The sequence below is a fragment of the Macaca fascicularis genome, chromosome 4 (assembly GCF_037993035.2).
Source record: "Macaca fascicularis isolate 582-1 chromosome 4, T2T-MFA8v1.1".
In the NCBI taxonomy this organism is placed as follows: domain Eukaryota; kingdom Metazoa; phylum Chordata; class Mammalia; order Primates; family Cercopithecidae; genus Macaca; species Macaca fascicularis.
This window is the reverse complement of record NC_088378.1, coordinates 129790794-129814836: the sequence shown is the minus strand read 5'-3', so window position 1 is coordinate 129814836 and position 24043 is coordinate 129790794. Positions and strand designations below refer to the sequence as shown.

Below are 24043 nucleotides of genomic sequence, written 5' to 3'. Positions count from 1 at the left end.
TAGCTTAGGCCACACTCCTGGTTGGTGATGGCCAAACCCTGGGTCTGCCCACTGAGAGGAGGGGAATCCACTGGGGGTGGCCCTCAGGAGAACCAGGATGTCGCAGCCTCTCAGCAGGAAGGAAGCTGGACTCCCAACTCAGTCGGGCACTGGCTGGCCGCCTGCCCCCACCTATAGTCACAACGTCAAAGCCCAGGCCTCTGCTGAGACGGCCACAGGGAGAAGGGATGGCCCTCCAAGTGGCGCCTGTACCTGGCTGTTAGGAGCAAGGCATGTACATCAGGCCCATACTGCGCCTCCCCTCCCCTCACCCCACATCAGCGCCATCTGGTTCCGGTGGTGACCTACACCCCACCCTGGACCCTGTGCTCTCCTAAATGGTGAGCCGAAGGCCACACTGGCTCCTGTGGCTTCTCCTGCCTGGTGCCCTCACCTTTTGCCTCTGCCACTTCCAATTCTGGTGGCTCTTCCCACCTTGCCTCCTCCATGTAGCCCTTCCTGAATCTCCAGCCCTCCAAAGGGCCTCTCTCTCTCTTTTTTATTTTTTTTAGACGGAGTCTTGCTCTGTCACCAGGCTGGAGTGCAGTGGTGTGATCTAGGCTCACTGCAACGTCCACCTCCCGTGTTCAAGCGATTCTCCTGCCTCAACCTCCCGATGAGTAGCTGGGACTACAGGCATGCGCCATCAGGCCCAGCTAATTTTTGAATTTTTAGTAAAGACGGGGTTTCACCATGCTGGCCAGGCTGGTCTCGAACTCCTGACCTCAGGTGATCCACCCGCTTCGGCCTCCCAAAGTGCTGGGATTACAGGCGTGGGCCACTGCACCCAGCCGAGGGGCTTCTTTTTGAACTCTATATTGGACATCATGAAACATACGGCCTACAATCTGCGCTGCTCACCCTGCCTGTGCTCCTGACCTTTCTGAAGAGACTGGAAGCTTCAGGAGGACAAGAATGATGCCTTTTGCCACTCTGGGACTTACTGCTGCAGCCCACAGGTGGGAGGGACTGTTTCTCCCACAAGCTCTAGACACCTCCCTCCTGTGGGCTCTAGATGAGCACGCACGACAGCTGGGCATTCACAGAAGACTGACGGCACCGCCAGATTGGCTGAGTCCATGCCAAAGAGGATCATAAAGCTCTGAGGGTGTCCCCAGCTTAATCTCCCCAGAGTAATACATTTGGGGAGAGAGATTCAGCCACTGAGGGTGAGTTGGGCCCCAGGCCCACACTGACCCCCAGTCCCACCCTTCAGCAGCTCCCACAGGGCATGGCTCTGACCTTGACAGATGACTTCCCCACTGTCTTGAGTCTTTAAGATATCTCCCCTCAGACTGGGGCTCCCTGAGGACGGCGCTGCGTCTCCCTCAGACTGGGGCTCCCTGAGGACGGGGCTGAGTCTCCCCTCAGACTGGGGCTCCCTGAGGACGGCGCTGCGTCTCCCTCAGACTGGGGCTCCCTGAGGACGGGGCTGAGTCTCCCCTCAGACTGGGGCTCCCTGAGGACGGCGCTGCGTCTCCCTCAGACTGCGGCTCCCTGAGGACGGGGCTGTGTCCCCTCAGACTGGGGCTCCCTGAGGACGGGCTGTGTCTCCCTCAGACTGGGGCTCCCTGAGGACGCGGCTGTGTCTCCCTCAGACTGGGGATCCCTGAGGACGGGCTGTGTCTCCCTCAGACTGGGGCTCCCTGAGGACGGGGCTGTGTCCCCTCAGACTGGGGCTCCCTGAGGACGGGCTGTGTCTCCCTCAGACTGGGGCTCCCTGAGGACGGGGCTGTGTCTCCCCTCAGACTGGGGCTCCCTGAGGACGGGGCTGTGTCTCCCTCAGACTGGGGATCCCTGAGGACGGGGCTGTATGTCTTCCTCAGACTGGGGCTCCCTGAGGACGGCACTGCGTCTCCCTCAGACTGGGGCTCCCTGAGGACAGGGCTATGTCCTCTCAGGACTCAGCATCATTCAGCTTTGGTGACACAGTAAGAAATGAGTCACCCCTGTGAGGAGCTGGGTGGTGACAGGTGGGTGGGCAGAGCCTGACCCTCTCAGGTGTATAGGCAGTCATGTGTTACTTAATGACAGGAAGGTATTATGAGAGAGGGGTCATTAGGAGACTTCACTGTGTGAACATCATGGAGCGCACTTACAGAAACCTAGGCTGTGTGGTAGGGCCTGTTGCTCCTACCCTGACCAGCACTGCGTGTTGTGGTCTTCAATACCTTAGGCAACTGTAACACGACGGTAAGCATTTGTGTGTCTAAACTTAGACAAGGTACAGTAACAATACAGTGTTATTATCTTACCGGATAGCAGTGTATAAGCCTCTGTCATTGATGTGTTGAGATGTTTGCTGGCAGGGTCAGGCTGGTGTTTCTTCAGGAAGTCTGTAAGTGAGAGCCGCCCCTGCATTTCTTTAGCAGGACCCTGGCAGGTGGGAGTTCAGCTGATTTCACTCATAGCCCAGTTTCTCTTAAGTCCAGCCAACCACAAGTTAAGGCTCTCCAGCCAACGTTAGCATGAGGCCTGGGGCTGAGATGGGCCACAGTCTCACTGCTTTATTTAATCATCTCTTGCTGCCATCAGTGATGGATTCAGTGGGGAGACAGGGTTGAACATGACGTATGAGAGCAGGAAATCTAATCTGCTCCAAGGGAAATCTAATCTAATCCCTGGATACAGGGAAGGAAGGAACTCCTGAACTTTGATGTCTTTCAAGACTGGGCAGGTTAGCCAGGTATGGTGGCATGCACCCATAGTCCAAGTTTCTCTGGAGGCTGAAGCAGGAGGATTGCTTGAGGCCAGGAGGTCGAGGCTGCAGTGAGCTATGATTGAGCCACTGCACTCCAGCCCCGATGACATAGCAAGACCCTGTCTCAGAAAAAAAAAAGGCCAGGCCTGGAGTACACTCACACTTGACACCTCTGTCCCCACCCCTGATCACCCCCTGACTCTGTACCAGAGCAGCCCTTCAGAGAAATGGAAGCCAATGAGGGCAAGGAGCAGCCACTTGCTCATGGGCAGCTTCCACCTCTTCACCAAAGCTGGAGGGAGAGACCTCACCCTAGCCCAGCCATGAGCTTAGGAAGCAGCAGATCAGGGTAGAGGGGCCTTTATTGAGGAGGAAATGGGAAGGCAGGAGCAGCCCTGAAGAAAGCAGGGGGAAAGATCCAGGCAGGGGAGGGATGTTGGCTGGGGGGGCGGGTATGGATAGGACTCTTGGTAGGGAGCTCCCAGACCTGTTCCAGAGGCGCCAGGAGGAACCCATGCTCCTATGCCATGTTCTCCCAACACCCTGTGGGGGTTGGTGGGGGCAGCAGGAGGCAGTGCAGGTAAGAGAGGCCATAGAGGAGGGGTTGTTTGGACTGAGCTGGACATGGTCCCAGACTAGGTCTCTCTGGGTGGGGTTGAGAAGTGCTGGGGTTTGAGGATTGGGTGGCAGAAAGGGGAGAGCCCAGTGTCCAGGTTCCGGCACATCAAAGGCCAGAGAATGTAATCACCAGGGCCTGGATAAGGAGCAGGAACTGAGCCTAATGCAAAAGTCCCAAACCAAACACTGATAATGGGCTCAGGAGGCTCTAGGCCCGGCCCTTATGTCTTCCACCCCGTGGCCCTGAGTCAAGCCTCATACAGATATGGTTACAGTCCAGGTCCTTGGAGCCAGCTCAGATCCTGGCCAATCTATTTGGGTTCTGGAGAGGTGTGCCTATGAGCCGCAGTGTGCCACTGGCCACGGCTCTCCCTGTGCTCAGAGACTCCTAGTGTGGGACACCAGGGGCCCACGACAGGGGCTGGGGCCGCAGCCTCCAGAGGGATGCTCCTTGGTAGGTATGTATAGCACATCAACCCTTCCCAACATCCCAACATCCAGAGGGCCTGGCTCTGTGTGCCCATTGTACAGTGTGGGAAACTGAGAACTAGAGCAGATAGGGGGACCCCCAGCCTCAGGGGGTCTTCATGCACCCCATAGTGATGGGGAAGAGAAAGGATCCAGAGGCCTTAGATGAGCCTTAAAGCCACGTGCATTGATTTCCTGCCGAAGATCCCCTTTTGCTGATTCTGAGGTTACCTGGGAGGTGTCCGTCTGACTGTGCCTGTTTCCTGCCAAGTCCGGGGACCCTCCCTGAGTCCTGCTCAGATTCCAGGGAGCTAAGTCTCCAATCCTGAAGTTCAGGAGGATCTCTGAGGATCTCCACTTTGTCCCTTTGTAGGAGAATGTGTCACTGCTGCCTAGTGCTAGGCCCGAGGCCCCAGGGACTTGTCCTCCAGGGTGTCTGTCTCACTTCTGCTGTACTCTCTCTGCTGATTCCCCAGACCTGCTCTGGACATGAATATGCCCTTCCACCCACAGCACTGTTGCTGCATGTCCCAAAGCCCTGGGGGTGTGGTGGCGCTTGGCATCTGGGTCACCCTTGGTCACAGGTTCAGCAGACAGCAGAAGACAAATCACAGGGACAGGAGCAGTGAGGTGGGACCTCCATAAGGCCTGGCCTGGCCCCCAGGAGTGTGGGGCTGGTGGGGACGTCAGCTCTGAGTTGGCGGTGCTTGAAGGACCTGCTCTGCAGTCTCTGGCTCCAGGGATGGGTCACAGTGTCAAGGGACCTGTCCCCTCAGGCCTCCATCTCAAATCTGTTCCTCTTACCCCCAAATTCCTTTCCCATATCAATAAAAGTTCTCTCTTCTTCCAGTTGTCAGACCCCAAACCTCAGAGTCCTCCTTAATCTTCTTTTTCCTTTTCCCATATCCTCCTACCAATATTTCGATTGTCAATGTCCTATTGGGTCCACCTCCAGAATACATCCCAAATCTGTCCACCTCTCCCCTTTTCCACTGCCACCACCCAATTCCAAGCCACCATCATCTCTCTGTAGGTTATAGCAGTGGCCTCCTGTCCTAGTTTGGGCTGCTGTAGCAAATTACCAAGTACTGGGGTGCTTATACAATAAACATTTGGCTGGGCGCGGTGGGTCACGCCTGTAATTCCCAGCACTTTGGAAGGCCAAGGCCGGCGGATCACCTGAGGTCGGGAGTTCAGGACCAGCCTGACCAAGGGGGAGAAACCCCATCTCTACTATAAATACAAAACTAGCCAGGCATGGTAGCACATGCCTGTAATCCTAGCTTCTCTGGAGGCTGAGGCAGGAGAATCGCTTGAACCCAGGAGGCGGAGGTTGCAGAGAGCTGAGATTGCGCCACTGTACTCCAGCCTGGGCAACAAGAGCGAGACTCTGTCTCAAAAACAAACGAACAAACAAACACCTAAGCCAGATCTCATCTGCTCAGAACCCTCCAATAGCTTCCTATTGCTCTTAAAGTAAAATCTGCAGGCCTCCCCAGGTCCTGGTCCTCACGAGGGCATGAATCCTCCTCATGTCCTCATCCCCAGCTCACTCCATTTCTTCCCTCTGACAGCTGCACTGGCCTCCTTTCACCCTTTTGCTTTTCCTTGAACCCATCCAGCACATTTCCCCTATCGTGCCTTTGCACTTATCGTCCTTCTGCTGGGAATTTCCTTCCCTCAGCGGTTCATTCGGCCTTTGTCTTGCGCTCAAATCTCTGCTTCAATGTCACCCCCCCAGAGAGGTCTTCCTTGACATGCCCATTCCCGACACTCAACCACATTTTGTGCATTTTTCTTTTGAGACAGGGTTTCCCTCTGTGCCCAGGCTGGAGTGCAGTGGTGTTAACACAGCTCACTGCAGCCTTAATCTCCTGTGCTCAAGCCATCCTCCTGCCTCAGCTTCCTGAGTAGCTGGAACCACAGGAGCATGCCACTATGCCCAGCTAATCTTTTTTTAAATCTTTAGTGGAGATGAGGTTTTGCTATGTTGCCTAGCCTCATCTTGAACTCCTGAGCTCAAGTGATCCTCTCACTTCGGCCTCCCAAAGTGCTGGGATTACAGGCATTAGCCACCATACCCAGCCTCTATTTTAAAAAATATTTTTAGGCCGGGCGCGGTGGCTCAAGCCTGTAATCCCAGCACTTTGGGAGGCCGAGACGGGCGGATCACGAGGTCAGGAGATCGAGACCATCCTGGCTGACATGGTGAAACCCCGTCTCTACTAAAAAAAAAAATACAAAAAACTAGCCGGGCGAGGTGGCAGGCGCCTGTAGGTCCCAGCTACTCAGGAGGCTGAGGCAGGAGAATGGCGTGAACCCGGGAGGCAGAGCTTGCAGTGAGCCGAGATCTGGCCACTGCACTCCAGCCTGGGTGGCAGAGCGAGACTCCGTCTCAAAAAAAAAAATATATATATATATATTTTTAGAGGTCGGGCATGGTGGCTCACACCTGTAATCCCAGCGCTTTAGGAGGCTGAGGCAGGTGGATCACTTGAGGTCGGGAGTTCAAGACCAGCCTGGTCAACATGGTGAAACCCTGTCTCTACAAAAAATACAAAAATTAGCCTGGCATGGTGGTGCACACATGTAATTCTAGCTACTCCAGGGCTGAGGCAGAAGAATCTCTTGAACTCAGGAGGCAGAGGTTGCAGTGAGCTGAGATCCTGCCACTGCTCTCTAGCCTGGGCAACAGAGTGATACCCTTTCTCAAAAAAAAAAAAAAAAAAAAAATTTATATATATATATTAGAGATGGCGTCTCGCTATATTGCCCAGGCTGGTCTCGAACTGCTGGCTTCATGTGATCCTCCCACCTAGGCCTCCCAAGTTGCCAGGATTATATGCAGAAGCCACCACATCTGGCTTCCTTTTAAATTTTCTTTAAAGTTATCTCTTCCCTAAACTTAACGTACTAATACTTGCTAGTTAATCGCCTCACCATCAGAAGAATGTAAGTTCACATGGGCATGCCCTGTATCTGTCCTCCTTGCTGCTCTGTCCCCAGCACTCAGCACAGTGCCTGGCACGTTAGCAGGCTCTCCATAAATACATGTTGATTATGAATAGCAGACAGAGTCTGATTAAGATTTTAAAAAAAGAAAAAATTAGACCAGGTGCGGTGGCTCACGCTTGGAATCCCAGCACTTTGGGAGGCCAAGGTGGGCAGATCACCTGAGGTCAGGAGTTCGAGACCAGCCTGGCCAACATGGCGAAACCCTGTCTCTACTAAAAATACAAAAATTAGCTGGGCGTGGTGGCGGGTCCCTGTAATCCCAGTTGAAGCAGGAGACTCGCTTGAACCTGGGAGGCGGAGGTTGCAGTGAGCCAAGATTACGCCACTGTGCTCTAGCCTGGGTGACAGAATGAGACTCTGTCTCAACAAAAAAAAATTAAAACAAAACAGGGCCGGTCGCGGTGGCTCAAGCCTGTAATCCCAGCACTTTGGGAGGCCGAGACGGGTGGATCACGAGGTCAGGAGATCAAGACCATCCTGGCTAAACGGTGAAACCCCATCTCTACTAAAAAATACAAAAAACTAGCCGGGCGAGGTGGTGGGCGCCTGTAGTCCCAGCTGAGGCAGGAGAATGGCGTGAACCCGGGAGGCGGAGCTTGCAGTGAGCTGAGATCCGGCCACTGCACTCCAGCCTGGGCGACAGAGCAAGACTCCGTCTCAAAAAACAAAACAAAACAAAACAAAAACAAAAATATGTGTTGGGTGAATGGTGAGTGAATGTCCACACCTGGTCTGAGCCACGCCTCCTCATGATCCACAGCCTGACCCATGCAGGCACACAGCCCGCCATTCCACAGCCCGGAAACTGTAGTCGCCTCCACTTTCCCTGACCACCCCTAAGCCAGCCCTCCCACCTCACGCCCCATCTGCTTCTCTCCTCCCAACAGCCCAGTCCTTCCCCTCCCAACTGCCCTCCCACCAGCCCTCCCACCAGGCTAATTGCTAAGCCCACACTTCCCTCTTGGTCCCCAAGTCCTCCTCATGCTCGTGGTCCACTTCCTTCAGGAAGCTTCTCCACATCACTTATTACTGTGACAACCATAACAAAGCTTGGGGCTCTGTGCCAAGTACCCACTGAACGATTTATGTGTGTTTTCCTATTGAACTCATAGCAATATTATGGGGTAAGTCATTCGTTCCCTTTAATAGATGAGGGAACAGGTTCAGACAGGTTGAGCGATCTGCCTGAGGTCACACAGCTACCAAATGGCAGAGGCACGTGTCCCATAATCCTGTCTGGTGTGATCCTCATTCCCCCAACTAGACTGCAAGCTTTGAGGAGTCAGGGCTTTGTCTGGACTCAGCCCACACAACCCAGATTCTGTATCCTGGGCCCACTGTGTCCAGTGTGTGGGAAATCAAAGCCATTATACTTGTGTGACTGTACATTGTGTCCCCCTCCCCCACCCCCATGAATAAAAAAATTGATGTTCCTCAGGCTGTTTAATCCCAGGGACAGGAGCTCACTGGGGAAAGTGGCCAGCACCAGCCCATTGGACCAGAGAGACAAGGAGTCTCAAAGGATCGCTGGTAACTCTTCCCCACCCCACACACCCCTCAGCCTGATGTCCTGCACCCCACCTGCCATTGCTGCTCCCACCTCCTCCCCAGCAGCTGCCCAGCTCTCTCCAGCCCAGGCAGCACACAGTCAAAATGAACAATTTAATTACAATTTACATTTATTTTCCCCCAGACAGCCAGAGCCCCCAGTTCTCCATTTTGTCACCCCACACACTTTTTCTGGGACACTGTTACCCAGAGGGCAACCAGGCCAGGCTGAACGGGGACAGGTGGAGGTAGGCAACATGGAAGGACTCCCAAGGGATCATGCCTCTCCAGCTAAGGGGGTAAAGTGCAGGGAGAAGGAGACAGCTGTGGACACTCCCCTTCATCAGCAGGGCTAATGGTTCCCTGCCCCCACCCATTAACTCAGTCATTATACTAATGATCCCTGAAAAGTGAGCCTAATGGCCTGGGAAAGGTGGCTTACGCCTGTGATCCCAGCACTTTGGGAGGCTGAGGCAGGTGGATCACAACGTCAGGAGTTTGAGACCAGCCTGGCCAATATGATGAAACCCTGTCTCTATTAAAAATACAAAAATTAGCCAGGCGTGGTGGTGGGAGCCTGTAATCCCAGCTACTCGGGAGGCTGAGGCAGGAGAATTGCTTGAGCCTGGGAAGCGGAGGTTGCGGTGAGTCAAGGTGACACCACTGCACTCCAGCCTGGGCGACAGAGTGAGACTTCATCTCAAAAAAAAAAGTGAGCCTAATGACAACTTGCACCTGGAACGCAGGTGATGCTCTCACTTGCCTGCGTCACTCATCCAGCTCCTTTCCACAGGCAACTCTGCAAGGAATGACCATCCTGAGAGAAACAAGAGCCCAGAGAGACCCAGAGAGTGATTCACCTGGTGAAGCAAGACAAGTGGCGAGGCCAGGCGCGGTGGCTTACGCCTTTAATCCCAGCACTTTGGGAAGCCAAGGTGGGTGGATCACCTGAGGTCAGTTCAAGACCAGCCTGGTCAACATGGTGAAACCCAGTCTCTACTAAAAATACAAAAATTAGCTGGGCGTGGTGGCGGGTGCCTATAATCCCAGCTGAAGCAGGAGAATCGCTTGAACCTGGGAGGTGGAGGTTGCAGTGAGCCGATATCATGCCATTGCACTCCAGCCTGGGTGACAGAGTGAGACTCTGTCTCAAAGAAAGAAAGAAAGAAAGAAAAAGAACAAGTGGCGAGAAGACCTTCTTGTCAGGGGGCTCACAGAACCAAGTTCCCAGAAGCACTTGGCTGAGAGCTCCAGGTACTCCAGCCTCACGATCCACCCTCAGCGGAGACCCTCCTCCCAGACACTTCTCTCAGACACCCCCAGCCACCCCTCTCTACTCTTCACTTGTCTTAGCGACAATTTAGTGCCTCTAAATTCCGGAACAGACTCCAGTCATCAAGAAGAAATGTCACCTGAATGAATGGACAGTTAACAAGCCAAGGACTCCAACATAGAAGGGGTCAGGGGTGAGGAATGCTGCAGTTGTTTAAGTGGAGACCTGGTGATTTCAGGTCAGGATCAGCTTTAAGGGCCCAAAAGCCAACAGGGCCAGTAAAGTGCTAACTTGGACATTATACTTATGCTAAGTTGGGTACTCAGTTCTGGGTCAAACTAGAACACAAAGCGGTAGACACCTAGCCATGCTGGAAAGAACCATGTTCAGGGCCGGGTGTGGTGGCTCATGCCTGTAATTCCAGCACTTTGGGAGGCCAAGGACAGCAGATCACTTGAGGTCAGGAGTTTGAGACCAGTCTGGCCAACATGGTGAAACCTTGTCTCTACTAAAAATACAAAAATTAGCTGAGTGTGGTGGCGGGCACCTGTAATCCCAGCTACTCGGGAGGCTGAGGCAGGAGAATCGCTTGAACCTGGGAGGCGGAGGTTGCAGTGAGCCAAGATCACACCACTGCCCTCCAGCCTGTGCTACAGAGTGAGACTCCATCTCAAAAAAAGAGAAAGGAAGGAAAGGAAAGGAAAGGAAAGGAAAAAGGAAAGGAAAAAGGAAAGGAAAAAGGAAAGGAAAAAGGAAAGGAAAAAGGAAAGGAAAAAGGAAAGGAAAGGAAAGGAAAGGAAAGGAAAGGAAAAAGGAAAGGAAAAAGGAAAGGAAAAAGGAAAGGAAAGGAAAGGAAAGGAAAGGAAAGGAAGAAGGAAAGAAAGAGAAAGAGAAAGAAGAAAGAGAGAGAGAGAGAGAAGAAAGAGGAGAGAGAGAGAGAAAGAAAAAGAAAGAAAGAAAGAGAGAGAGGGGAGAGAGAGAGAAGAGAGAGAGAGAGAAAGCAAGCAAGCAAGCAAGCAAGAAAACATGTTCAGGTAAAAATAACATCTGCCACTTACTGAGCACCTACTATGGGCAGTGGCCATGGTTCATGCTGGGTAGACATTCTCTTGTTTGACCCTCACAACAACTGTTATTAAGCCTGTGTGACAGATGAGGAAACTGGGGCATGAGTCAAGTTGTTAGTAAGTAGTGACGCCAACTTTCAAAGTTCAGCACCCTTGGCAGAGAGACTAGACTTAGCCATGCTCCCATCCAGGAGCAGAATTAGGACCCAATGGGAAGAATTGTAGGGACTTCATAAGACTTGAGTCGAGGGAGGGTTTGTTAGGTAGTGAGCTCCCCGTCCTGGAAATGTGTGAGCAAACACTAGATAAACATCTTCAGGAATCCTGTTGCAGAAATCCCTGGATGGGTCCTAGTTTAGCTGCCCTACAAGCTCTGAGATTCTATCTTGTACCCTGTGAACTACACAGAGCCCTGAAGCCCTCCCCACCCTTGCCTCAGCCCTCCCTATACCTTTCTGAAGGCCCAAGGTGCCTCATTACAAGCCCCCCACCTGTGAGTAGGATGCCCCTTGAAGATATTGGTCAGAGAGCGCCCCAGAACTCAGGGAGCCTAAGCTCTGAGGGCCTCCCCTGAGGCTGATTTGCTCTCCGGAGAGGCAGGCAGGGGCGAGTGAAGTCAAGCTGCTTCTTGCACACCTGCCCTGGCCTCTCCCATCGATACAACCAGGAGCCATTTCTGAGGAAATGAGAGTAGAGGGGCAGAGTTGGTAGGTGGGCATAGGGCAGGCCCCAGGGGAGAGCAGGGTCACCCTGTAGTTAACTGAGAAGGCCCTGCCTTGGATTTCAGGATTCCTATGTGGGAGCACTGGAATGTGATCCCCTGCTGGGACTCAACCCAGGGAGAAGCACCCAACACAGTCTCCCTGCAGCCCACCTGAGGGAACGAGGCTCTTTCAGGCCAGGCAGGGAGCGGGGGGTGGAGGAGACACACGACCGGCATCCAGCCCTAGCCCAAGCCACCAATTAACTTCATGGCCCGAGGCAAGTTACGTCACCTCTTGGCCTGTTTCCTCCTCTGTACAGTGATGATAACATCCCGCCAGTGAGTCCTGATAAAGATAAATAACAAGGCCCTGTGGAAAGCTGACTGTGTTTATACCCTTGTAAAGTGCTATTATTACCCGGGGGGACCTTGGGGGAGGGCCCCTCCTGGTCTGACCTGAAATGTCACTCCCAGACAGGATGCTGGATCCTGTCCTTTCCTGAGGGCAGCCCAGGGGTGGGTAGGGCCTGTTTCTAAAGAGAACCCAGCACTCGGCAAACATGTACTGATGTTGGTGATGATCTTTGGATGATGATGGTGATGGAAACTGATTCTATCTGTGCACCACACCCTGTCGGCAGGGCGGGCTCAAACACAGGGGCGGCAGTTACCCTCCTGTGCATCGCTCCCACCCACCCCTTCCCGCCAGGAAAGCTGTCCACTCACACCCTGTCCTTCCCTCGAGAGGAAAATTCCTGTAGTAGACCCCATGAGCCAGAAGCAGTGACCAGGGGAGGGGAAAGGAAAGGTTGGGGGCCACACTGAGCTGAAAGTCGACTCCCCCAAGCCCCACAAACATGCTCATCGAAGCAATTATGACTTGCTCTAGGGAGACCCCAGGGGTCAGGCCAGGATCTGGGGACCCAGAGAATGAGAATAACTGCCCCTTCTTGATTTGTTCAGCAAAGCGACAGCCTGAGGGACTTAAGAGTTGTGACTTCTAAGGGAACAGCTGGGTTGTTAACACAACTTGCAGGAGTCTTGTCTACTTCCAACGTGGTGCCATGTTCATCGTTTCATTGGTTACTTCTCATACCAGCTCCATGTCTTCCAGGTGCAAACACTGAGCCCATTTGGGTAACCGAATGCTTAAGGTAGCAGAGATAATGACCAAGTCAGGACCCTGGGTCTCTTAAGCCAGCCTCTGGCTACCGCATCATAGTATCTATCCATTGATAAGGCGGAACCTGCACTGACGCATGAGTCCCAAGCACGGCCAGGACCCCTAACTCTGGTCCTGGCATAGCCATACCTGCTCCCCCACATCCACCCTCCTGTTCGGAGACACCCACCACCCCGACTGTGGAGGTCACGAGTAGTAGCAGGGGCAAGTGTATGAGGACATCCAAACAGAATCGAACTGCTTGGATAAGCTGCAGAGAGAAGACGGCATTTCCCTACTGCAGCGTGGAAAACTGCCATGAATCCAACCTGCAGCAGGTGACCCCTCTGGTCCAGAGATCAAAAGGATATAAGGGGGAGAAGGGTTTGGTGCCAGCTCTGGGGTTGTGGCAGCTGCCCTCTTGAGCTCTGCTGGGCCCCACTCGAAGGGCCTTTTCACATCCTGTTGTGGCCAGTTGTCACTGCCCATTTCCCTGACAGAAAGTGACACCTGAGGTCGGGGGGGTCTGGAAGCTTGCCAGTCCAACCCCCACTCAGTGGAGGTGAGCTCCAGGAAATGAGGCCCAGGCAGCAGTGTCCTGGACAGTAGGAGGGGGAGGGAACTGGATGGGATGTCTTGCCTGGGCTTGTTTCCTTGGTGAGGAATTCTTCATTCCTCATTCTTCACCTGGGCCCTGAGTGGCTTATCACAAAAGCAGGATTTCCTTTAGATGAACCGCACTGGGGTTTCAGATAGAAATGGAGTTTTGGAGGAAAGGAAGCCAGCAAGAGAAGGAAGAGGAGAGAGGCAGCCTCAGGACAGAGAGAGGAGCTCCTGGAATGAATCAGCACTAGGGTGTGTGTGCAGCACATCCCCATTGGACCCTGCGCTTCTAGGCAGGTGCTCCAACGTGGCGGCTCTGTTAGCGCCCAGCCTTGTGGCAGGGTAGAGGCATCCTAACAGTCCATTCCTGAAGAGACATTCTCTAGGAAAGACACTTAGCAAGCCAGATTATCTAGTTACACATTACACCATGTTTTTTCATTTTGCGATAATCCTGGGATTTTAGTAAAGTCCTGTTTAAAGGTCTAGTCTTGACTCAGCCATGCTGGGGGCAGCTAAGGAGGATCCAGGGTCCATCTCTGGGCCAAGGTGGTAAAGGACAGCAGTGCCCTTTGGGGCCTGCCTACTTGCAAGGGCGTCAGTGAAGGCTCCCCGAGAAGGTGAAGGTATGTCTTCTGTAGCTGTGTCCACTCCACTGCACTCCCCACCTGTTGTCAGCCTCAGACGGCTGGGGCTCTACCTCATTAGGGCAGTCCTCACAGGCCCCTCTTTTGGCTTCTAGGACTCCAGCCATCCCACCGCTTTCCTTCAACAGAGCATCCGTCCCCGGCAACTTTAAGTTCATGGCCAGGGCTTCTTGGAGGAGAACAATAAATGACTGGCTGGGTGTGGTGGCTCATGCCTATAATCCCAACACTGTGGGAGGCCGAGGTGGGTGGATCACCTGAGGTCAGGAGATCGAGACCAGGCTGGCCAACATGTTGAAACCCCATCTCTACTAAAAATACAAAAATCAGCTGGGCGTGGTGGCAGGCGCCTGTAATCCCAGCTACTTGGCAGGCTGAGGCAGGAGAACTGCTTGAACCCGGGAGGCGGAGGTTACAGTGAACTGAAATCATGCCATTGCACTCCAGCCTGGGCCACAAAAGCGAAACTCCATCTCAAAAAAAAAAAAAAAAAAAAATCACAGACTTGTCACAAAAACCGTAACTGCCCCAAATTCCCCAGAGTGAAACCCTTACCTCAATTAGGCCTGCCCTGTGTCCAACTCAGTACCACACCAGAAAATTCCCTAAGAAGATGATATCCACTGGGCCAGAATTTAAAAATAATTATATTAATAATAAATATGTTAAATTACATTTAAAACAATAAATAGAAAAATAAACTGATAAATAAAATCAACAGGTACAAAATGTTTCAAAATTCCAACCAAAAAAAACACACACGGACAGTCAGCAGACAAGACAAATGGACAGAACGGGAGGGTGCTAAACGCAATCACAGGAACCCTTCACAGTTGATGTCTCGGCTCCCTCCTCGCCTGGTCACCCTTCTCTCCCCAGCCTGGAGACAGACCAGGAGACTCGGCGGCTGATATCTCTGGGGACTCCAGCCAGCACAGGGAAGCATCGGGTCCCACCTCCATGCCTTCTGCAAAGCAACCCTGAACCCTGGGGAGGGTAGGTTCAGAGGACAGGAGTGTGAGGCAGAGGCTGGATCACGGTGGGGCAGAGGGTGGTGAGGACCGGGACGTCCCTACAGAGGCAGGTCGGTGCTGTTGTGCCGGGTTTTCCTGGCGGTGCCGTCGTCTCGGGGCAGAGCTCTTTGCAGGTTGGACATGGCCACTGTCTTTTTGAGGTCAATCACGGCGTAGGAGTCTGAGCTTCGGGCAGGGTGGGTGGTGGGCATGGGGGCTTGGGGGCTCGAGGGGTTCTGGGGCCCCTTAGGGCGGTCTCCACCCCAGCCCTTTAGCTCCACCTGGATGTAGTTAAGTTGCCTTGGGGGCTCGGGCCCCGGCCGGCGGAAATCAAAGTTGAAGACCCTTGGGGAGCCGCGGCGGCGGGTCAGTGGCACAGGAAAGCTGCCGTGGCTGCGGATAGCGGCCCGGGTGCTGGTGGGCTTCTGCAGTGGGGTCTCGTCCTCCTCACCATCAGGGAAACCATTGGAAGAGGGTGTGAGCCCATCCCTTGAGTCCCCATCATCCCCAGCCTCCCCTCCCAGCTGCTGGGCTTGGCTCTCCCACACAGGGGGCAGCGGGGGCAGGTTCTCATAGTGCAGCAGGGCGGCCCGGCGGTGGGCAAGGCCATTCCAGCCCGGCTCCTCTGGGTTCAGTCTCCAGCCGGCCCCTTGCCGCAGCCCCCCGCTGACGTTCTCGTAGGTGCACTTGGGCTGGGCTGGGCACTCGGAAGGGGCCTCATTGTTATTATTGTGGTGTGGGGGGTCATGCAGGCTGGGACAGAGGCCCTGGCACTTCACCATGTGCCGCCGAGCAGGGGTCGGGCCCAACACAAACTTCACCTGGCCTGGCTGCAAGAACACCTGTGGGTCCCGTTGGTCAGGACCCCGGGCCTGCGGGAGGAAGGGCGCCTGACCCTCAGGCAGGGGCTGCAGGCAGTGGCGGCCCCTGCGGTGGTCATCTTCACTGGCCGGTGTGTTGACATAGGTGTGGGACTGGGGACAGAGAGTCCAAGTGAGGCAGGAGTGTCCCAGGGCAGGGAGAAAAGAGAACAGAAGGGACAGGATGAGAGAAGAAAAGCACACAGAAAAAGAGCTGGAGTTTCTTCTTCCTTGTCCTCCAACTCTTCCAAGGAAGCTACTCCCTTTTAGGGACAGGAAGGGACCCTAACAATGTTCTTCCCCTTCCCGTGATCCTTACTGGGAGGAGGTGGCCTTATTTCCTATCCCTCATCCCCACCCAGACCAACAGGGTAGGGGCTGGCCGGCTGCTTGCTCACCTGCTCATCAGGAGCAATGAGGGCATGGGTGGACTCTTCCCCAAGCGAGGGGTGCCGTAGGCTGCTCGTTGAGAGCCGCCGGGGAGCTGAGAATCGTGGGCCCTCTCCAGGGCAGCCATTGGAAAAGCTGGAGACAGTGTAGCCTAGAGCTGGACACAGGGGAGACAAGTCCAGGGGAGGGGAACTTAAGCCACCTGACAACCACTTGCAGCTGTGTGTGTGGCATTCTGGGACTCCTCCAGTGGAAGAGAGATGTTCTCAGGGCCTCACAGTGGTTAAACCCCACTGAGCCACCAGCCCCCATTATCCTTCATCTTTCCTCTGCTCTTCAAACCCTGCCCTTTCCCTCAAGCTCAGCTTGAAGCACCTCACCACTGTCTCCATTATAGCCTCACCCAAAATGCATAAAGCACATCTTGTTGTCACTGGATCATCCCTTTGCTTCGTTCTAGGTCTGCCAGTAAGGTCCAGGGAAGTTCCTCAAAAAAAGGACTGTGCTTCTATTTCTCCTGTCCCCCATGGGCCAGTCCAGGGAGCTCAGAACACCAAGCAGGTGCCTGGTCTGAATTCAATGACTGAATAAGCAGAAATTGTAGGACCCTCTCCAGAATACAGTCATGGCCAGAGATGCCTGCACCAGCAGCAAGGAAAGTATATGGGGATGACCCAATAGACAGAGGAAGAAAGCAAAAAAACTCCAGATTGCCGTTTCTACGGAAACCCGAAGTCTTCCTGTCTGCTCCCCAATCATCCGTCAATACAAGGCCCAGGACTCAACAGCCTCAGCCTGAGTCACCTAGCCCAGCCCAGGATTTATCGATCCTCAAGAACGGTTCTGATCATGGACAACTGTCCTGGAAGGCTGGCTCACCCAGCCTTCCCCTAACCTGCCAGCTTGACTCATCCCTCCAAGATTTGTGCTTCCTGGGCCTGTGCATGTGTATACACTGGGGGCTCCTCACCATTGGGTGGCTGGGGGGCTCGAGGGAGGTCAAGCTCAGCGGGGTGGCTATTGCGGGTGATGATGACAGGTTCTTCCATCACATTGATGCTGTTGCACTGCATCAGATCCTGAAGGAGGTTGAAGATTTCCTCAGCCCGGGAACATTTAAATGCAAATATTCCTGGAGAAGGAGAGGAAGAAATGACCCTGGGCCCAATAGGGTAGGACCAGAGGAGCTCAACAGATGCATAATGTGCAGGAAATGTCCCTGAACTCCAGTCCCAGTCCTGCGGGGCAGGAGAGCCGCTTCTCATCCCGAGCATCCTTTTTCTTTTCTTTTTTGAGACGGAGTTTCACTCTTGTTGCCCAGGGTGGAGTACAATGGTACGATCTCAGCTCACTGCAACCTCCACCTCCCAGGTTCAAGAGATTCTCCTACCTCAGCCTCCCAATTAGCTGGGATTACAGGTGTCCGACACTATGCCCAGCTAATGTTTTGTATTTTTAGTTGAGATGGGGTTTCACCATGTTGGTCAGCCTGGTCTCAAACTCCTGACTTCAGGTAATTCGCCTGCTGCGGCCTCCCAAAGTGCTGGGATTACAGGCATGAACCATCATGCCCGGCCTCCACCTTGATTTTGATTCTCTTCTTGTGATACCTGAACTCACACATCCTTATGAAAATGATTTCACCTCAGAGGAATATAGCTGGAGTGTTTAATGTGGTGTGGGCGTGGTGGGGCAGGGTACCTTGGGTACCAGGGTACCCTGTCACCCAAGCTGGAGTGCAGTGGCGTGATCTCGGCTCACTGCAAGCTCCGCTTTCTGGGTTCACGCCATTCTCCTGCCTCAGCCTCCCGAGTAGCTGGGACTACAAGCGCCCGCCACCACACCCGGCTAATTTTTTGTATTTTTAGCAGAGACGGGATTTCACCGTGTTAGCCAGGATAGTCTCAATCTCCTGACCTCGTGATCCATCCACCTTGGCCTCCCAAAGTACTGGGATTACAGGCGTGAGCCACTGCACCCGGCCAGGTGAGTGAACATTCTACGTCACATGCTGCCCCCATCTTCCTCTGCCTAACACCCCCTGCTTCCTAGGAAAAAAAGCTCCATCCAGAGCACCAGTCCTCAGATCACTGATGACAAGAGCGTCTACTCTGTTCCCTGCTTATTCACTTATTAGCCCAGTGCGTGGCCAGAAAGCGAATGCCTACTGTATACAGGTCCCTGACCTCATACATTAAACTCTGGTGTGGGAAGAAAGAAATGATGGGCAGACTAGCTAAAGGCAAATATGGCAAGGCAATCACATGGCTCCTCAATGCAGCCAGCCTTACAGCCCTTCAAACTGCAACACTGCAACTCAAGGTCCCAGGAACAGCAGGACTGGGCTGAGTGTTTGTGAATCAGGGGACTCAAAGATGCCCTTGGGGTCTTGGGCCAGCCTGGACTCCCACACTCCCCTCTGTAACAGGCGGACCTGGGACCTAGGGGAGGCTACTTGGGGTGTGCCTGTGCATATACCCACAAGTAAGACACAATTAGGCTGTGGAATGGGATAACTGTGGTTTGCACAAATAGGATGGGGAGGAAATAGTGAAGAAAAAGAACTACTCTGGCAAAATACGACGAGAAATACAAAAGACTGGGAAAGCCTGGAGTTGCAGGGAACCCTGTGCTGGGGCCGGGGTAGCCCCCCTGGGAACCCAAGTGTAGATCAAACATCACTAGAAGCACGGATATCTCTGCCCACTCTGCCTGCTCACCCAGCGCCCATGCCTCTGCCTCATGAACTCCAAGGGTAAGATGTATGGAGGGCTGTCTCCTCCAGCAACCATGACCTCAGAGGCTCACTATTTTGTTGGCAGCCTCATCAGAGAAGCTTCTTCATTCCACCTCTGCATAGTCATAATCCCAAACTGCACTGAACACAATCCCATACAGTATTCCTTTTGCACAGCTTAAGTCTGAATCCTAAGAGATAAACCCAGACCATGCCACTCCTTCAGAGAGCCGTGGCTGGCTCTAGCCTTGATCTCATGGAATAACCTACCACCCCTGACCTCTGACTGCAGGGAGAATACATCACACTCTACTGCCCACAGGTGATGGGGACAACATTAACCTCTTAAGAGCTAATCTGTACATTAGGAACCCTAGAGTCCTGCATAAGCCCCTATCCCACGGTGGAGCAGGGCCTGGTACTCACCCTGACCTGTCTGACATCGGCGGCCACTCTCAAAGGAGAAGAGGTTGGAGTCATAGCCATAGCGCCGCAGGCAGAGGTAGGGCCAGCGGACAGCCTCACGCCGATGCAGGTGCAGCACCAGCTCACTCTGCGTCAGCTCCATCACCCCAGAGCCCAGCTCCACCCCCTCGTCATCCACATTTGTCACCTGGAGGGGAGAGGACAGAAGGGTCAACGAGTGAGTCCAACAAGTGTTCGCATGGGTCCCTGAGCCACTGGGAGACAATCTGATGCAGGACAAGAGGTGGGGAACCAAAGGTCACATCTGACTATTACAGACTCTACTGAATGCTACATAACTATATGAAGCAGTTTCATGGACCCACAGCAGTTCACTGGGCAAATCCCACTTCTCTGGGGCTGAGTTTTGTCATATGGACAGTGAGGGAAGAAGTAGGTAGTTGACCTCCAAGGTCAGTCGGTTAGATAACAAACGTTAGATGACCCCCAGACAGCCCATGGCTTAGTATCCAAGGGCCACGTGTTAATGGGGAAGGAGTTCAATTGTAAATTCAAAATCTTGAGACTGGGACACCCTGACCTAGGAAAGTCAAGCCCAAGGCAGAACCAATACATATCTCCTCTACCCCGTCCCCAGCTGTGTGCCCTTGCTGAGGGCTCCCTCTTCTGGTGGGCTGGAGAAACATGTGCTTCAAGATGCCCCAGAATGAGGAGGAAGGAGGCTCCCTCTACAGAGAGGTGGGGCAGGGGAGCGCACAGGTGGACTTGGGTCTGCCCTCAGCTTCCCACAGCAAACAGCAAACACTGATGTTGTACTTACTGTGTGCTAAGCACTATTTAATTTTATTTATTTATTTATTTATTTATTTATTATTATTTGAGATGGCATCTCACTCTGTCGCCCAGGCTGAAGTGCACTGGTGGGATCTCGGCCCACTGCAACCTCCAACTCCTGGGTTCAAATGATTCTCCTGCCTCAGCCTCCCAAGTAGCTGGGATTACAGGCGTGTGTCACCATACCTGGCTAATTTCTGTATTTTTAGTAGAGATGGGGTTTCGCCATGTTGGCCAGTCTAGTCTCTAACTCCTGATCCTCAGGTGATCCGCCCGCCTTGGCCTCCAAAAGTGCTGGGATTACAGGCGTGAGCCACTGTGCCTGGCCACTAAGCACTATTTTAAATACTTTACATATATTAACTCACAAATACAGAATTTTGTTTTCTCTAAAACAAAAGGGGGGGGATATATAAAGGTATAAAAACACACTGACAACAGTTCCAAAAGCATCATTATGGCATTTTTTCATTCTTGGTAATATCAAGAGCCATGAAAACAGCAGTAGTCTGGGCCTCTTTTCCTCAGGCTACTTGAGAGGGTGTGAGCTCGGGAAGTCTCCATAAGCCTACAACTCAGCCTGGCATTTGATTTGCTGTTAGAGAAGCGGAGACAACTCCATTAAGTTGTGTCTGAGCCCAAGAGGCCATGTTGGGAACGCAGGAGAGGAGAGGGCTCTGGGTACCTTGAACTTGGTGGGGTGGTTGTCCGGAACGCTGTCTCTGTTCAGGCAGCTGCAGCAGCTCCCCATGGTGTCAGAGCAGCCAGCCTGCCCTAGGAAAAACATACAGGATATGCAGGTCACCAACTTCAGCTTCAAAAAACCCTGCTCTGGGGAACTCAGGAAGAAGCACTCATTGTGATCACCTACTCTTTGCAAGAGACTGTGTGATACAGACCCTCCCTCAAAGACTTCACATTCTCAATCCAGGCCAGACACACATTTGATAAACCTTAATTCAAGTTACAATGTGTTAAGGATGAATGCTGATGGGGGGCTGGAGAGAGCTTCTCAGAGGTAACCTTCGATCTGGACCTTGAGAAGTATGTAGGATTCTGACCCATGTAATGACAAGGGAAGGACATAGGCAGGAAGAAAAGTAGGGGCCCAGGAGAAGTGATCTACAGCAGATGGAGGTGGGTGCCAACCCAAGGCCCTTATTTGGATTCAGCAAAGAAATTGTCACTTGGGGGGTATCAGACACTTTGGCCTGTACCTGTCTCTTTTTTCCTCCCTTTTTAGCTCATCCATTCCACTTCATCCAAGTTCTCTCTTCTCCCTTACTACCATCCCAACATCCAGCGCAAATTTATCTTTTTGATATCCTCTTCAAATGAGTTGTTACATTGTGATCAAAAAGATACATTCGGAAGACTGAACATTTAAAACCGTGCACAATTTTAATAACCTGAATTGGATATTTCTTCACACACACAAAATGCTGGGTTTGCTTCCCTTTGTCTGAAGGGGAGACCAGAGGCGTTACTATTTGGCTCTTCCCTCCAGGATTCTGGTACTTGGATGATATGTCACAACAGTCAGGGCTGTGCCTAGAATGAAGAGGACACCACCCAGGCCTGAATGACCTAAGGGAACAAGAAACGCATGGACCAATACCAAGCAGAAGTTTTAAGGGGTTGCAACTTGTCACAAGAAATGAGTCTGTAGGATTGGCTATCCTTCTAGAACTCCTGCTGAATGGTAAAGCTTTGAATAACCAGGTGACCTGTATCCTCTGTTCCTCCCAACTTGGGAAACGCCATAAAACTGACTCCTATACACAGCTCTTACCTCACCCAGGCCATTGGGAAGGGCATGGGGAAGGGTTCCCACTTTATTCCCCCTGTCCTTGCTGGGCTGTCATGGCAAACAGTCTGCAGAGAAGTCACCTGGATCCCTCTGGGATACACCTGGGGCTCACCTAGCATAGGAAACAGAGACACTGATTAATAAAACCTTCTATCTTCACCCCCAACTGTTAATGAAACTGACCTGGCAGTCCATCCCACCTGGATATGTGTTTCAGCCCTAATGGGACAAAAACACCAATGAAGAAAGTAAAATCAAGGGCAAAGAGAGCACAAATTCCAAGCCCCATGGGCCCTGAGAGGGACAGACTCCCAGAGCATCAATGAGTTTGAAGTCTAAGACAACCCAAAGCCTTTTTTTTTTTTTTTTTTTGAGACGGAGTCTCACTCTGTCACCCAGGCTGGAGTGCAGTGGCGCGATCGCAGCTCACTGCAAGCTCTGCCTCCTGGGTTCACGCCATTCTCCTGCCTCAGCCTCCCCAGTAGCTGGGACTACAGGCGTCCGCCACCACGCCCGGCTAATTTTTTTGTTTTTTTAGTAGAGACAGGGTTTCCCCATCTTAGCCAGGATGGTCTTGATCTCCTGACCTTGTGATCCGCCCGCCACAGCCTCCCAAAGTGCTGGGATTACAGGTGTGAGCCACCACGCCTGGCCAAGGCCTTTTAAGTCACTTTAGGTGTCTCCCTCTGAGTCCTGTTACAACAAACATCAAAACCATCACCTTACCTTTGCAGAGAACTTTAACTCTACAAAGAGCTTTCTCAAAAGGACACTGTGATATAGTAGAGAGAGCACTGCTTTAAGATTCAGGAAACCAATATTCCGGTCAGTTTTGTTGCTACTAAGTATCTGGGAGACTTAAGTCAACCCCCCAACTCCCACCTAAGGTCTTAGTTTTTGGGGAAACCATCTATAAACTGGGGAGCTTCTAGCTTAAATAACTTGTAAGGCAAAAATGTAAGACAAACATCACTAAAATTGACATGTTCCTCTTCCAAGACAGGCTGCTTCAATTTCGCATTTGGAAGCTTGATAGATTTTCTGCTCCCCAAGCTCTGAAAGGTCTAATTTCAACATAAATGTTAACAGTAAGCCAAAATTTCAGGGCCTCTGAGCCCAAGGTAAACAGGTCAACAAGCCAGGACCCTGCAGACCCCTGGACATTCCACATTCCTGCTCTGGAGAAACAATACTTCCCAGGGCCCCTTGCACCCTGCAACCTTGGACAACTTCCAGGTAAAAGGACCCCATCCCCTTGGTCTGGCTTATTTTCTGGAAGGAAGAAGCAGGCTCAGGGAGGTGTGCAAGGACTAAAGACAGGTTGCTGGGAAAATACTGGGGCTTGAGCCACAGACGGGGTGGGGGGAGGGCGGGGGCACCAAGAACTCTAGGGTGCAAGATGGGGGAGGGGTTGCACTTCCCTATCACCATCTCCTCTCCTTAAGATATCAGGATGTACCACATAGCTCACTGAGGAAGGACTGCATTGAGCGGAAATGGCGAGAGGCCTCTGGTCTTGGATAGGTATGATCAGGGGCAGGAGTTAGATGGGGTGTGGGGGCTGAAAACGTATGAGGACGTTTGGGGAAACATGAGCAAGAATTTTGGATGTGGGCATTTTGGATAGTGCAAGGAGAATAGGGATATGAGGGATCCTAGGAATTTCCGGGCAGTGGAAGCATTTGGGGGCATCCAAGAGAAATGTTGGGTCCGTGCGCATAGCAGATTTGCTGAGCGAGTGAGGGGGTTCTGAGGGCTCCAGGAGATGCGATGGTGTGTCCAGGGCGGAAAGGGTAGAGGTGGGTTAGGGGAGCCAGAGTCTGCAGGACTGTCAGGGGAATTTCTAGACGCCCGTAAGGAATGAAGAGGTCTGGGTGCGCGCTCTCCCCGGATCCCCGCCCCCAGCCCCGGTGCTCCGCCGCCCGCCTGCCCGGGGCTTCCTAGGGAGGGAGTGGAGACTGCGGCGCGGCGCGACGCGGCCTCGGTGAAGCCGCCTCGTCCCCGCCCCGCCGCGCCCCGACTCACATCGCCCCGCGGCCCGGGCGGCGCCGGGCCCCGCTCCCGGGTCCCGCTGCAGCAGCCGCCGCCCGCCCAGAGCTAAGGCCTCCCCGCCCCGCCCCGCCCCGCGG

At 53.1% G+C, this 24043-nt stretch overlaps 1 protein-coding gene across 3 annotated transcripts; it reads right to left on the bottom strand.

Moving 5' to 3' along the window:
- Positions 1-14561: 14561 nt before the first annotated feature.
- FRS3 (fibroblast growth factor receptor substrate 3) lies at positions 14562-24029 on the bottom strand. Of its 3 annotated transcripts, XM_045390861.3 has the most exons (8): positions 23940-24029; positions 21897-22026; positions 21514-21655; positions 20790-20878; positions 19271-19457; positions 17078-17239; positions 16116-16264; positions 14562-15831 (listed from the first exon to the last, which is right to left on the bottom strand). In XM_045390861.3, exons 4-8 carry the CDS (start codon positions 20853-20855, stop codon positions 14917-14919), a joined length of 1479 nt encoding a protein of 492 aa, XP_045246796.2. In that variant the 5' UTR covers positions 20856-20878; positions 21514-21655; positions 21897-22026; positions 23940-24029; the 3' UTR covers positions 14562-14916. The 3 variants fall into 3 exon arrangements, with proteins under 3 accessions (XP_045246796.2, XP_045246800.2, XP_065400122.1); XM_045390865.3 differs by lacking the exon at positions 21514-21655; XM_065544050.2 differs by lacking the exon at positions 21514-21655 and having other exon boundaries at positions 19277-19457.
- Between the last annotated feature and the right edge of the window lie 14 nt (positions 24030-24043).

Excerpts from the sequence above, each read along its gene's own strand:
- FRS3 (XM_045390861.3), bottom strand. The coding sequence starts at position 20,855 with ATGGGGAGCTGCTGCAGCTGCCTGAACAGAGACAGCGTTCCGGACAAC. Across the intron at positions 17,240-19,270 it reads CCGATGTCAGACAGGTCAGG|GAATATTTGCATTTAAATGT; the intron begins GTGAGTACCAGG and ends CTCCTTCTCCAG. Across the intron at positions 16,265-17,077 it reads AGCCCCCCAGCCACCCAATG|CTCTAGGCTACACTGTCTCC; the intron begins GTGAGGAGCCCC and ends CCCTGTGTCCAG.